The following is a 14,536-nucleotide window of genomic DNA, read 5'->3' as shown; positions in this document are numbered from 1 at the left end:
TTACAGGAGGTGCTCCGGGTGAGGATCTGAGGGCACTCAGCAAAAATAATGTCAACATGGACATCAACACTTTCAAGGGCTTGCGAAAGGATGCCGTGATGGTGAGTGGGATAACACCGTAGGGCTGAAGATGACAGGGCTGGCCTGCCCATGAGGCAAGTTGAGGCAGTTGCCTCAGACAGCAGATATGGCTGGCGGCCATCTCCTCCTCACCCTGCCTCCTCCTCCATGTCCACCACCACCTAGTGCAAGTCATTTTATTACAGCCAATGACCAGTATCAAGGCAAATACACCAATTACAAAATTTAAAAACTCAAGACAAAATCAGATGATGTAAAATCACATATACCGTATTTTTCGCACCATAACACTCACTTTTTTCCTCCTAGAAAGTAATGGGAAATGTCTGTGCGTGTTATGGAGCGAATGCCTACGGATGGCGGGGGGATCTGCTGCAGTCAGCAGAGGATCCATGGTTCCCCTTCCTTCCCTCCTCCGTGGCTCGCTTTGAAACAGCAAAGCAGGAGAAGAGCCGCTGAGTGGGGAGGAGAGAGGGACAGAGAGCCTGCTTCTGCAAAGGAGCAAAGCGGGAGAGGAGAGGAGCCGCTTACACGAGTCCGGAGCTGTTTTTTTCAGTGAGCCAGGGAGGAGGGAGAGAACAGCTTGCTAAATAGCAGCAATTTTTTTCGCAAGCAGGCTCTCTGTCCCTTCTCCTCCCCACTCAGCTGGCTAAATAGTAGCAAAGTTTTTCAGCGAGCCGGGAGGAAGGAGCTGTTTTTTTCAGCGAGCCAGGGAGGAGGGAGAGAACAGCTCGCTAAATAGCAGCAATTTTTTTCGCAAGCAGGCTTTCTGTCCCTTCTCCTCCCCACTCAGCTGGCTAAATAGTAGCAAAGTTTTTCAGCGAGCCGGGAGGAGGGAGCTTTTTTAAAAAAAAAAAAAATAATTTTTATTGTTATACATTTTATAAAATTCCATCCAATTTTTCATTTAAACCCGCCTAGAACAAATCTTAGTTATTTTTTGACTTCCTTCAGCGTCTCTGACAATCATCCATGGTTATACATTTAATACACATTCCCTTTTTTCGTATTGCCATTTTTCCTCCTTACTCCCATTATTTCTAATAAACAATACTTGTTTTCTTTTTTTTTTTACAGTGCCTCTTTAAATCCCACTAGCGTTGTATTCACGCCACATATATTTTTCAGATAATCCACAAATTTCCCCCAGTCTTCGATGAACTTTTGATCTTTAGTATATCTGATTTTCCCAGTTAATTTGTCCAGCTCTGCATAGTCTGTCATTTTTAGTCTCCATTCTTCTATCGTCGGTATTTCCTCTTGTTTCCACCTCTGGGCTAACAGGATTCTGGCTGCCGTTACCGCGTACTGGAAAAGCTTACAGTCCTTTCTTCTGATGTCCTTTCCTACCATACCTAAGAGAAAAGCTTCGGGGTTTTTCACAAAAGTATATCTTAACATTTTTTTCAACTCGTTATATATCATTTCCCAAAAGCTTTTCACTTTCTTACATTCCCACCACTGATGAAAGAATGTCCCTTCCTTATCTTTACACTTCCAACATTTGTTCTCAACCTTATACATCTTTGCTAATTTTACAGGTGTCATATACCATCTATAAAACATTTTCATCAGATTCTCCTTCAGTGTAATACAAGCCGTAAATTTTAAATGCTCTTTCCACAGTTTTTCCCAATCTTCAAATTGAATATTATACCCAAAATCCTTTGCCCACTGTATCATTACCGATTTAACCTCTTCATCTTTTGTATTCCATTCCAGCAGTATCTTATACATTTTTGACAAAGTTTTATACTCATTATTTATAATGTCCTTTTGGAAACTTGATTCTTTTTCTACATAACCTTTTTCCTTCAAATCCTTTTTAAATATTTCGTTTACCTGATAATGATGTAACCAATCATAAACTAAGTCTTTGACTTGTTCATATGGTTTCACTTTCCATTTTCCTCCTTCATTAATTATCAGTTCCCCGTAGGTGGCCCATTTATTTCTCATATTAATCTTCTTCACACTTATTACCTCTAGCGGGGACAGCCAATGTGGAACTTTTGGTTCCAATATGTTTTTGTATCTCTCCCAAACCTCTATTAGTGAACCCCTGAAGATGTGGTTTCCAAATCCTTTATGAACCCTCTTTTTGTCACACCAGAGGTACGCGTGCCACCCAAATCTGTTATCAAATCCTTCAAGATCTAACAATTCATTATTTTCTAACTTTATCCATTCTTTTAACCAACAAAGGCAAGCTGCTTCATAATACAATCTCATATCTGGCAGGGCAAAGCCTCCTCTTTCTTTTACGTCTGTCAATAATTTAAATTTTATTCTAGGCTTCTTCCCCTGCCAGATATACCTTGAGATCACTTTATGCCATTCTTTAAAAATTCCTATACCCTTTAGTATGGGTATAGTCTGGAATAAAAATAACATCTTTGGGAGCACCGTCATTTTTATCGTGGAAATTCTTCCCCAAAATGATAGTTTCATTCTGGCCCACACCTCCAGGTCCTTCTTTATTCCCGGGAGCTGTGTTTTTCAGCGAGCCAGGGAGGAGGGAGAGAACAGCTCACTAAATAGCAGCAAATTTTTTTCGCAAGCAGGCTCTCTGTCCCTTCTCCTCCCCACTCAGCTGGCTAAATAGCAGCAAAGTTTTTCAGCGAGCTGGGGAAGAGGGAGAGAAGCAGAGCCTTTAAAGGAGCAAAGTGGGAGAGGAGAGGAGCCTTCTTTTATACCCCTTTTCTGCATTATTAACAGCATCCTTCTCCACCCACCCCACGCGTGCACCTTGTCCCTTGAGTGCTTTTCCTTCCCTCCCCACTTAAAACGTGGTTACAAAGCACGGATCCACATGGATCCTCAGGATTTTTGCACTGGGTCACCCCAAATTCACCATCAGATCACATAGCATGTCCATGGCGACAGCTTGCACCCAAAAAATCACACACCCACTGTTGCCTGGGGCTGCAGTGGTGCAAAAACATGGTTACAAAGCACGGATCCACATGGATCCTCAGGATTTTTGCACTGGGTCACCCCAAATTCACCATCAGATCACATAGCATGTCCATGGCGACAGCTTGCACCCAAAAAATCACACACCCACTGTTGCCTGGGGCCGCAGTGGTGCAAAAACGTGGTTACAAAGCACGGATCCACATGGATCCTCAGGATTTTTGCACTGGGTCACCCCAAATTCACCATCAGATCACATAGCATGTCCATGGCGACAGCTTGCACCCAAAAAATCACACACCCACTGTTGCCTGGGGCCGCAGCGGTGCAAAAACGTGGTTACAAAGCACGGATCCACATGGATCCTCAAGATTTTTGCATTGGGCTACCCCAAATTCACCGTCAGATCACATGTCTGTGGCCACAGCATGAACCATAAAAATCATACATCCACTGTTTCGTTTAGAATATTTTTTTTCTTGTTTTCCTCCTCTAAAAACTATGTGCGTGTTATGGTCGGGTGCGTGTTATGGTGCGAAAAATACGGTACATAAAAAAGGCAGTTCTGGGTCATCATTTATCAGTCAGAAAGGAAACCTTCTGACCCAGGAATGTCCATCAGTCGGTACATTACACTAATCCTGGGTGCTAATTATTATAAGTCGTATTTTTATTGCTGCTGCACAAAACTTGGCCACATTGAATGTTATAACAGGATTAATAGCTAGGATGTTAAGACAATAGCTAGGATAATATCTCTGGCCTCCTTTTGCTCCTGCCTTCAGCACAGGGTGGTTGTGGCTTCAGGGGAGGAGGGAGTGAGGGAGGACTGTGGAGGAAGAGGAAGGGAGCTGCGGAAGAGGTGGGGGTGGTATTTTCTGTTTCTCCTGAAGCGGCAAAACATCCTGGGCTTGCTGTGGAAAGCAACCTTCAGAAAGAGCATCAAAATAAAATGAAATGAAATTTATCAGAGCACAATTCAGTCTTTGACTGGGCTTCTCTATCAGTCCCTGGGGGATTTCTATAGATCACACCCCAGCCTTCTCATGTAACTGTACCGGGAGTAGTGTTGCTAACAAACTTGCACCTACGGCAACAATCGGAACACTTTGGAAGTTCCTCTCAGTGAACGAGAGAGAGAGAAAGAGTGGGCCATATACACATACACACATATACACATATCCTTTGCCGCTTACATTTGCAGTTGGAGCTTTTGAATCCCAGCAGGGTAGACATTGCCTATAACCAACTCCTTTTGACTCATTTCACAGCAACTAAAACCCACCGATGTCAAAAACTTGCTGGGGATGAATGTAGCAGAGCTGAAGACTCAAGAGAACGATCCCTTCGTAAGAGACTGGATCGTGAAGCAGAAGCAATCCGAGCTGAACAGCCTGGGCCTTGGGCTCCGAGGGGGGATCCCTGATGGATACATTGTTGTGCCTGACGAAGAAAAGAAACGTAAGAAACGGGGGGCATTTGCTTTCGAGGGGGTTTATATTCCAATGATGTAGGAGGTAAATGATCCACAACAATAATAAAAGCTCTCCAGCTTGAGAATCAGTATATAGGAATTATGAAAATGTCTCCAGGTGTCTTTTTTGTGCATACAGTGGTACCTCTGGATATGAACTTAATTCGTTCCGGAGGTCCGTTCTTAACCTGAAACTGTTCTTAACCTGAGGTACCACTTTAGCTAATGGGGCCTCCCACTGCCGCCGCACCGCCACCATGCGATTTCCATTCTCATCCTGGGGCAAAGTTCTCAACCCGAGGTACTACCTCTTGGTTAGCGGAGTCTGTAACCCAAAGTGTTTGTAACCCGAGGTGTTTGTAATCCGAGGTACCACTGTACAGATATATGTACTACTTTATTTTTTCATCATTTATTTATTTTTGCAATCTGCCTTTCCTATAAGGAGTTCAGACAGTGCACATTCCCCGCCCTGCTCCCATTTTAATTGCACAACAACCCAGTAAGGTAGTGACTAGCCCAAAACCACCACAGAGTTAGATGAGATCCCAAAGTTTAGCTAATTCAAACCACTGCAAAAGCATCCCTGATCAATGGCCATCCAGGTTCTGTTTAAAAACTTCTAACAAAGGAGAACTGACCGCTTCCCAAGAGAGTCACTTCCACTGTCAACCAACTAAAACTGCTGAGAAATTCTTCCTTAAGTTTAGCCAAAAATACCCTCTCTGCCCCATTTATTTTTCATTTTTATTTTTATTTTTATTTTTTTGTACTTTAAACCCGTTGGTTTGAATCCAACTCTGTGGAGCAACGAAAAGCTATTTTGCTCCATCATCACTATGACTGACAACTCTTCTGAATGTTTTGAGATGGCTGCCATATCGCCTCTTAATCCTGTCTTCTCCACGTTAAACACTGTGTACACACCATGCACTTAAATCTCATTTAAATCAGATTGCCTCTCTCAAAAACGCATGGGTACTGCTGTTTGTTCAGGGTGCTGGGAATTGTAGCTCTGTGGGTGGGGGGTACGCTACAGTTCCCAGGATTCTTTGGGTGGGAGCCATGTGCTTCAAATGTATGACTTGTCTCCCGGAGTCAAGGGCTATTGATTAATACTAGCCATGATGGTTGTGCTCTACACCATGGTTCTGAACACCAGTTACTGGAAGCTGTGGGAGGGGAGAGTTGCTGTTGCACTCAGAGGTCCTGTTTGTGGGCTACACATTGAGGCATCTGGTTGGCCCCATGACAACAGGATGCTGGACTAGACAGGGCATTGGCCTGATCCAGCAGGCTCTTCTTAGCTTCCTGTGCCTCTCCCCTTCTGCTTCAGAGTTCTCAACCTTTCTCTGAAAGATGAGGAATCTGACTATAGAGTCATAACAATGTTGTTTCTTGTTTCTCCAGAGACCTCCGGAGCGCCCCGTGCCGCCACCATTGCCCATCTCCTGCACCTCTTCCCTGCGTTTCTCCTGACTCTGTTGCTGACTTCTTTCCTTTCATGAAACTCTCCTGCTCTAATCAAAAAACGGGCAATGTGGTAATGATGATCGATCTCATTTTGCTGCCATTTTCTATCAACTTTCAACTTTGCCTGTTGTGGGAAGAACAAGAATACCCTTAGGGAAGTGGGTGAAGGAGATTATTTTAGGAAGTCAAACAGAATCAGTTCCGGAAGTCCATTTGACTTCCAAAATGTTCAGAAGCTGCGTTGGATGTTTGTGTTCCAAAGACCGTTCGCAAACCGGAACACTCACTTCCGGGTTTGCAGCATTCGGGAGCCAAAACGTTTGACTCGCAAGGTGTTCGGGATCCAAGGTGCAACTGTGTGTGTGTGTGTGTGTGTGTGTGTGTGTATACAGACATACATATATAGATATGTAAGCCACCCTGGGATCTTAGGGTAAAGGATGGGTGTTTAATAAATAATAATAATAATATGTAGAATGCTTCATTCATGCAGCAATATCATTTGCAAAGTAGGAGCTTCATAGCCTGAGCTATGATGAGACACCAGTACCTGTATAAATTATGCAAATAACGTAGAATTAGCTGCTTTTGTCCAACTTACATGGTTTGTTTCTGTAAGCTATAGGGGGTGCAGCAAGGAGCAACTTTGAGCTCTAAAACACCACCTTCTGAAGTGGTGGCTGCTCATCCCACACAGTTCCCGAGCTTTAAGCTTAACCAGGCAATGCCCAAATATTTTCAAGCAGAAAGGCCACAGCTCAGTGGGGAGAGCGGATGATTGGCACACAGAAGATCCCAGGTTCAATGGCACTTCGAAGCAAGGCGAGTAGAGAACCACGCCTGAAATCCTAGGGAGCTGCTGCCAGTCAGTGTAGAGAATAATGAGTTAGTTGGACCAGTAGTCTGACCTACGTTCCTCTGCCTTTGACAAACAGGGAAGGGGTGGGAATTAAATCTGCAGTCCTTGGGATTTTGTGCAACACAGAGTTCCATACTTCTCACTTTCTCTGAGCTTGGGAGAAATTTCAGGAGCAGGTTTAGAGGGTTGCTTTTCTTTCAGAGGAGAGAGTATGGATGTGTTGTGTTGAGGTTAGAGCTAGATGAATTTGTCGGTTTCCATTTCCTCCCTCTGTTTCTCATTCTTCCAGTCTTAAGCTGAGTTTATCACATTTCTGCATCAGTTTCCAGTATTCCAATATTTCAGAATTTAGTTTGCTTGCAAAAATATACTATGAGAAATGCAGTTTCACTAATATGGGGAAGGACCACAGCTCAATTGTAGAGCATCTGCTTTGAATGCAGAAGGCACCCATCCCCCATGGCGTCCCCAGATGGGGATGAGCTGAGAAAGACTCCCTGCTTAAAACCCTGGAGAGATACTGCCAGTCAGTGTGGACAATACTGAGCTAGATGAACCAGTGGTCCAACTCAGTATCAGGTAGCTTCCTATGTAATATGATGCACACTGGTTTGTTATTTCACTTATATATACATTTTTGTCTGGGCAACTAAATTCAGAGCAGTAGCAAATTTTGAAATCTAGCTTTGTTTCCGTTCACATCCAGCTTCAGTAAGTGTGAATTGATTTCAGTTTATTAACAGAGAGAAGAGATAGAAAGGAAGTAGGCAAGTCCAAGCATTATCAGCATCCTAAAAATCAGCAACAACCCATTATTTTCCTCAAGGCTGCTTCTGCCCAGTTAAGTCCAGTGATGTGAAGTCTGCTTTTCTTGCAAAACCTGCCTTTTTCAGTCCTCTTTCCCCACTGCAGATGAAGAGAACCTCCATGCTTAATAGACACCATTAATGGACATTGGTGTCCATTAAGCAAAAATCCCCTTTTAGCTACCAAGAAAGATAAAACTTTCCATAATAGACCAATGAGTCCAGGGCCAGCCCCAAATATTTTGAAACCTGAGGCAAAACAAAAAATGGCGCTCCCCTCCCCACCAGGGAAGAAGATTGGAGTGAAGATTGAACACAGGAACAAAGGAGAACTAAAGTTCTATATTGGGATCCACTGCCCCTCTGAATCCTGCCGCCTGAGGCAGTTGCCTCAACTTACCTCATGGGTGGGTTGGCCCTGAATGAGTCTATAGGATTTCCTAATGCCACACACAATCCTTGCAGTATGATTGTTGATGCACAGAATGCACGTTATGCAGTCATATGATCAATCAGCGGACCAGAAGTGCCTTCACAGCAGACATCCCGAAGTCTCCAGAAATGTCATAGTCAGTCTAGCTAACCAAGAGAGTAAAGGGAAATGCTGTGGTTGGAACTGTCTTGGGCCATGAAGAATAACCTGCTGAGCTCAAGACTTCTTTCTAACCAGGGGGAAGACACCAGTCTGCTGACAGGGCCCGTCACTATGCACCAACTGGGTGAGCAAGTGAGATGGACTTGGAAGGCATAGTTGCAGCCTTCTGGACAAGCATTGCAAGCTGATTCTAGCCCTGGGAAGAGAGGGGCTTACGTCAGTCTAGCAGGGGAGGCTTCTCTTGAGGACTAGGTGCCTGCTTGCTTCGTAAATTGGGAAAATATGAAAGGGCTGCAACTCAAAGGCAGGCGGGTTGGGGATCAGTGTTAGAAAAGGGTAAGACAATAATAGAAAATCCGCTGGGGAATGCTAAGGACACCTGATGCTATATAACCTGTTCTTTTGACTCATATAAATGGCTTATATGTATTGTGCAAAATAAACATCTGGTCTTCCTCTCTAATATGGCTGCTGTGTCTTTGGCATTCCTGGTGTAAGATGTCACACTGACTTCTAAAACAGAGCTGGGGAACCTCAGGTACAGGATCACATGTGTGTGCCCCCTACCTCATGCCTCTCTACATGGACCTCAGAATTCTCCAAGCCTCCCCAGACCACACCCCCTCTCCCTAGGCCCTGCCTGCCTCACACCGGCGCCCCTGCCTCACACCCTCCAGTGCTCTGGCATGACTGGAATGTCTCCTTGAACCTGATAACGCCTCTTGCTTGCCTGGATGAAGGAAAGAGAGAGAGGGTGTGTGGGTGTGTCGAATGTAGCCTACTCTACAAAGGGACATATCCACCACTGTGCCCACTTTTCTTCTGGCCTGCCCACATTTTGCTGCTCATCTTCGCCCCTTCCTCACTGCCTGTGTTGAAGTTGTCCACTGCCTGTGTTGAAGTTGTCCCCTTAAAAGGAGGAACGGAGAACCTGCAGCACTCTAGAAGCTGTCAAAATATAACACAGAGGTATAACTTGACCTAGGAGGAACATAATCCTGCATTTTATAATTCTTTTTACCCCCCCCCCCCTTACTCTAATTTTAGCCACTAGGGGTTGTTGTTAAAGTTCATTTGGGCCTCAGTTTGCATGGTTGTGTAGGTAAAGGGACCCCTGACCCTTATGTCCAGTCGAGGCCGACTCTAGGGTTGCGGTGCTCATCTCGCCTAGGGAGCCGGTGTACAGCTTCCGGGTCATGTGGCCAGCATGACTAAGCTGCTTCTGGTGAACCAGAGCAGCACACGGAAACACCATTTACTTTCCCGTCGGAGCAGTACCTATTTATCTACTTGCACTTTGATGTGCTTTCGAACTGCTAGGTTGGCAGGAGCAGGGACCGAGCAACGGGAGCTCACCCCGTCGCAGGGATTCGAACCGCTGACCTTCTGATCAGCAAGTCCTAGGCTCTGTGGTTTAGCCCACAGCGCCACCCGCGTCCCATAGTTGTGTAGACATTGTGTCAAAAACTGTGTTGATATACGTATTCAGTTTATTTCCCCCACTCTCCAGCCCTTCTGCCTCCCAGCCCAGCATTCCAAAGGGGGAGGAAATGTGTAAACATCAAAGCCGGTCAAAATTAAAACCAATTTTTATTTTTTAACACGTTATTGAAATTAAACAGAAAGTCATTTCTGCAGAAAGCAACTTTGTGATATTAAGGAACTTGAACAGTTTAGGATGGAGAAGGGAAACAGCTGGACTTTTTTAAGATCAACGAGCATGAGATTTAGAGAGGTATACAATGGAGTCTGGAAGTTATATCAATTAAGAGCTTCAGGTGAGCTTTCCATTACTTCTATCAGAACCTAAAACTCTTTCAGTGGTAAAGAGGGCGGGGTGATATCTGTCATTTTGGATTCCATCAGTTTCTCATTTTTCTAATCAAGTTCTGTTCCCCACATTTCCATATCAGTTTGCAATTATTTTTTCAGCATTGTAATATTAATTTATCTGAACATACATATTTTTGCAAAGCAATTTCCCCCTTGCATTTCCACGTTATTTTTTGATAATATATGGATTTTTATTCACACTTTACTCTTGTTTATGCATCGTTGTACATATTACTTGGCTGGAGAACTGCTTTGCAAAATCAGGAAAAGTGAATTCCAAAGGATGGCTGAGTTTCCGTTCGCGTATTGTTTTGCAAAATGCAAAGTAAGTGGCTTCCTCTTTAAATGCAAACTGAATCACATTTGTCTCCCATTCTTCAATGTGACTAATGTCTCATCTGGATCATGGCAGTTTTGAATAAGGACACACTCAATATTCCCACCTTCTGAATTTAGCAGTTGGGCAGAAATATGTTGTTGTTTTTTATCAGCCACTGCAAGTTTCTCAAGCTTCTGGTTTTGGTGATTGGTACCTGATGTTCCCTGAAACTTTGGCCAACATGCTACAGCCAAGTCCAATGAAAATACCTATTGCTAATACGCAGTATAGCACAAAATATACAGAGTTCTGATTTAGGGTTAACATAGGATTAAGATGCCTCCTTCCTTTCAAGGTAGTGCCTCTGCTGCACGATAATCAACTTTCCCCAGCATTCAAGACACTGGATGCTTCCAAGCAGTTTCTGTTTTCGGATGCGGTTCAGTCACATGCCAGAAAATTCAGGTTGTGTAATTATAGATGGATGGGACTCAGACCTTCTGCTATAGGCTGCCCACAAAGGGAAGGAAGAACTGGGAAGGGACATGTCAATTTGAGATCTCTCAGTTCTCATTTTTTTCAATCTTAAATTCAATCGTCCACATTTCTACAAAAAATTGCCATTTTTTTTAAAACTAATGTACTCTTTGTGCATTTATCCTAATAAACACATTTCTCTATGCAGCTTTGACTCAAGCACATGTTTTGCAAGCAATTTTCCCTAATACAATGCATTTTTTAATGTTAGTTTCATTTTAATGCACAATTCTCCAAAACAGATGCATTTTTGTAAACATGCGTCGGTTGGAGCATTAGATTGCAAAATTCAGAGAAGTGCAATTTTCAAAGGATGGCTGTGTTTCAGTTTTTGCACAGATTCAGAAAGTGCAGACTAAGTAGGTTTGCCTTTAAATGTGAACTGAATGAAACAGAACTGGGTCTCTGAATAGAACAGCCTGGCCACTTAACCAGCACAAGCAGGGCCTGGGTGAGACAGGAGTCCACTCTCCACATGTGATTTGCAGCAACTGATATTCAGAGGCAGACTGTCTCCAACCGTGGAAGCAGAAGACAGCCATCATGACTAGTAGCCAAGGGGCAGAGAAAGCAGTTTGCTTTCTGCTAGGTTCCCAACTCTTCAAGCTGACTGATGGGTGGGCTGAGCAAAGCCAGTCTTCTTGCTTCCCCTTGCTCGGAACCAACCTGAGGTGCTGATGGTGCAGTTCTGGTTACTAACACAGGCCCAGAAAGGAATTCAGGAGCACAGCTGTTCCAGGAGGCTCAACAGACTAGGATCCAGCATGCACAGAGGACAGGAAAGATGGTGCTGGATCTCAGCACTACCTTGAGTGTGGAAGTGTCACCATAACAAAATGAGGGTAGAGACAAACACAGCAGCTTTGCAGCAGGCAAAATTTGCATTAGGCACAGGGCAGTTACTATGCACATAAAAGTCAGAAGAAACCCACAGTCCAGAGAGCATTGGCATTTGATCCATGGGTTCCAAACGGCTCCCCTTGTAGAACTTCGAAGCTCTTGCCTTTGCTGTCCCCAGTTTCTGTCGGGAGGTGCGAGGAAGCAAAAATACCCTCAGTGAAGCCTCCTCTGAAGTGGGATTCCAACCACAAGGGACAATGTCAGAAGAAGACAGCTGGAGGTTAAGCTGGAAGATGATCCTGGATGGAGAAAGCGGAGGGGTAATTCAAATGAGCCACTGTTGCTTTTGCATTCAAGATCCTCAGATTTGCCAGAGGGCTGGAAATTCTACACTGTAAATGCCCTTTCCTCACCATGGGTTATGCAAAAAATAATGTACAAAATAGAAATCAGATTTCTATAACCTAGGGATTTGTTCTAAGCTTCAGACACTTTGGAGGAGCCTCCATAGACCCACTAGGCCTCGGAGGGGAACCAAATCCACCTTTTCTGGGCCAAATATCACATATGTAGCCTTAAGGGCTGTTGTTTTCAGAACACAAGAGCTGTTCTGTGAAAGATGGTGTACATCAAATTTTGAATGAACTTGAATGCACTTTCTCACCCTCCCCTGCTAATATGCCTGGTGTTGTTAGGGAAGTGTGTTCAGCCACAGCCTTTTCAGTGGGAGGAAAGCTGCCTTGCACCACATCAGACTATCCAGCTCAGTATTGCCTACACTGACTGGCAGCAGCATTCCAGGGTTTTAGGCATTGGACATACTGAGCTCTATCTGGAGATTCCGGGAATTGAACCAGGGACTTTCTGCATACAAAGCAGATGCTCTACCACTGAGCCATGGCCCTTCCTCATAATTTAGAACATTGTTTCCCCCCGATAAGTCAGCCTAGTCCCTTCACAGAGGTCATTCCACCATGAAGGTGCTATTAAGGTAGAGATTCCCTGCCCTTAGACATGATAGATATTTAGCAGATATTTCACAGGCACTTACCACTTAGCGGCTGAAGATTGATGTAGCCATTGGGTGTTGGCTGCAATGGTGGTCTCGTTCTCGAAGGGGTTCTGCTGGTGGCTCTCCTTGTGGTTTGAGGTGAGACTCCCGTCTTAGGGGATGTTTCTGGGACATGAACGGTAGTTTTGCTTGAAGCAGTTGACATCGTTTCCTTCATTTTTGTGGCAGCACTGAGAGGTGCTGGGGTTGTGGCATTTGGCATGGGCTTAGGTGGTGCTGAAGGCCTTTCAGAAGACGTAGCAGTCATGCCAGGCGTAGTGGAAGTTGCATTGCTGGTACCAACTGTGGTTGCATTTGCACTATAAGTGTGGTTTGTGCTGATGGCAGGTGTGTAGGAAACAGTTGCACTGATGACATTAGTCACATTGGTGACAGAGATAAGGAGACCTGTATCGTTGATCGTGGTGGTGTCGGAGGCTGGTGTGGTGTTGGTGGCAGCAGTCAGGTTGGTCTCCATTGCAGTGATAGGGAGACTTGTATCATTGATCGTGGTGGTGTCAGAGGCTGGTGTGGTGTTGATGGTGGCAGTCAGATTGGTCTCCATTGCAGTGGTAGGAAGACTTGTATCATTGATCGTGGTGGAGTTGGAGACTGGTGTGGTGTTGGTGGCAGCAGTCAGGTTGGTCTCCATTGCAGTGGTAGGGAGACTTGTATCATTGATCGTGGTGGTGTTGGAGACTGGTGTGGTGTTGGTGGAGGCAGTCAGGTTTGTGTCCACTGCAGTGGTAGGGAGACTTGTATCGCTGATCGTGGTGGAGTTGGAGGCTGGTGTGGTGTTGGCAGTCACGTTGATGCCTGTTGCAGAGGTAGGGTCAGGTATTCCACTGACAGTATCATTTGAGGCAGTTGTGACATTGGAGGAGGTAGCCATTATTTTGGTGGAAACTGCAATGGTGGAGTCTATCGAGACGGTAGGAAAAGTTGTGCTATCAGTTCCAGTGTCACTGGAATCTGCTGAACTTCTGCCAGAGGTAGTTGTGTTGACATCTCTTGCTGTGGGAGGGGCGGATGTTCCACTGATGGTATCATCTGAAGTAGCTGTGACACTGGATGAGATAGCTGGGACTTGGGTGGACAAAGCAACTCTGGGATCTATGGCGACCCTTGTGTGGGTGATGTTGGTGGAGACAAAAGAGGTTTCATTGGCCGCAGTGCTGGTTTCAAAGAGTGGTGTTGAAAGGGGTTGCATAGCAGCACTGCTGCTGGAGAACACTGCTGCATTGTCACCAGAAGTCACTGAGTCACTTGTGGCAAATGAGGTTGACCCCATACTGGGAGCAGTAGGAGGATCAGCTGTTGGAGTGTCAATGGGTGTTGTAGACTCGGAGGCATCTGCTACTGTGATGCTGGTTGCTGTGGAGGACAGAGAGGTCATCCCTCCTCTCAGACCAATCTCAAGAGTGTCCAGCTCAGACTGAAAATGGCTCTTGATCCACAGAGCTACCGAAGGATCATTCTCAACTTCTTTCAAATCAGGCAAATTTACACCAAGCAACCCTTTCACATCCTGGACGCTCAGTTTCTGCAATACATTTGTGATACCTTTGCTCATTCGGGCAGGTCCCTGTGTTTTAATTATGATTTCCTCCAGAAAATGACCTTTCTAGTCTGCTCTTGCTTCTCTCCACTTTAAAAGCATTAGAAATGCAACCCTGGGTCTACACTACAAGCCAGCATCAGTTCCAATACTCTTCAATTATTGTAGCATCTCCTATTACAGTTTGATGTGGG

General features: G+C 44.8%; 2 protein-coding genes across 2 annotated transcripts in view; one reads left to right on the top strand and one right to left on the bottom strand.

Moving 5' to 3' along the window:
• The window catches only part of LOC309329470 (mesothelin-like), a 28,974-nt gene extending 20,318 nt beyond the window's left edge, over window positions 1–8,656 (top strand). The window contains exons 18-20 of the mRNA XM_081840254.1: window positions 7–101; window positions 4,269–4,458; window positions 5,882–8,656. Of these exons, the coding sequence (XP_081696380.1) occupies window positions 7–101; window positions 4,269–4,458; window positions 5,882–5,979 (383 nt within the window). The 3' untranslated portion in view covers window positions 5,980–8,656. The remainder of the gene's footprint in view (window positions 1–6; window positions 102–4,268; window positions 4,459–5,881) is intronic.
• Window positions 8,657–9,819: 1,163 nt separating this feature from the next.
• The window catches only part of LOC309329466 (uncharacterized protein), a 30,445-nt gene continuing 25,728 nt past the window's right edge, over window positions 9,820–14,536 (bottom strand). Inside the window, exons 29-30 of the mRNA XM_081840239.1 lie at window positions 12,785–14,327; window positions 9,820–12,032 (exon numbers count right to left, since the gene is read on the bottom strand). Coding sequence (XP_081696365.1) covers window positions 11,947–12,032; window positions 12,785–14,327 — 1,629 coding nt within the window. The 3' untranslated portion in view covers window positions 9,820–11,946. The remainder of the gene's footprint in view (window positions 12,033–12,784; window positions 14,328–14,536) is intronic.

Source organism: Podarcis erhardii (genome assembly GCF_964252035.2).
Source record: "Podarcis erhardii genome assembly, chromosome: 14".
Lineage (NCBI taxonomy): Eukaryota > Metazoa > Chordata > Lepidosauria > Squamata > Lacertidae > Podarcis > Podarcis erhardii.
The sequence above is the reverse complement of the archived record's forward strand: the minus strand, read 5'-3'. Positions and strand labels throughout refer to the sequence as shown.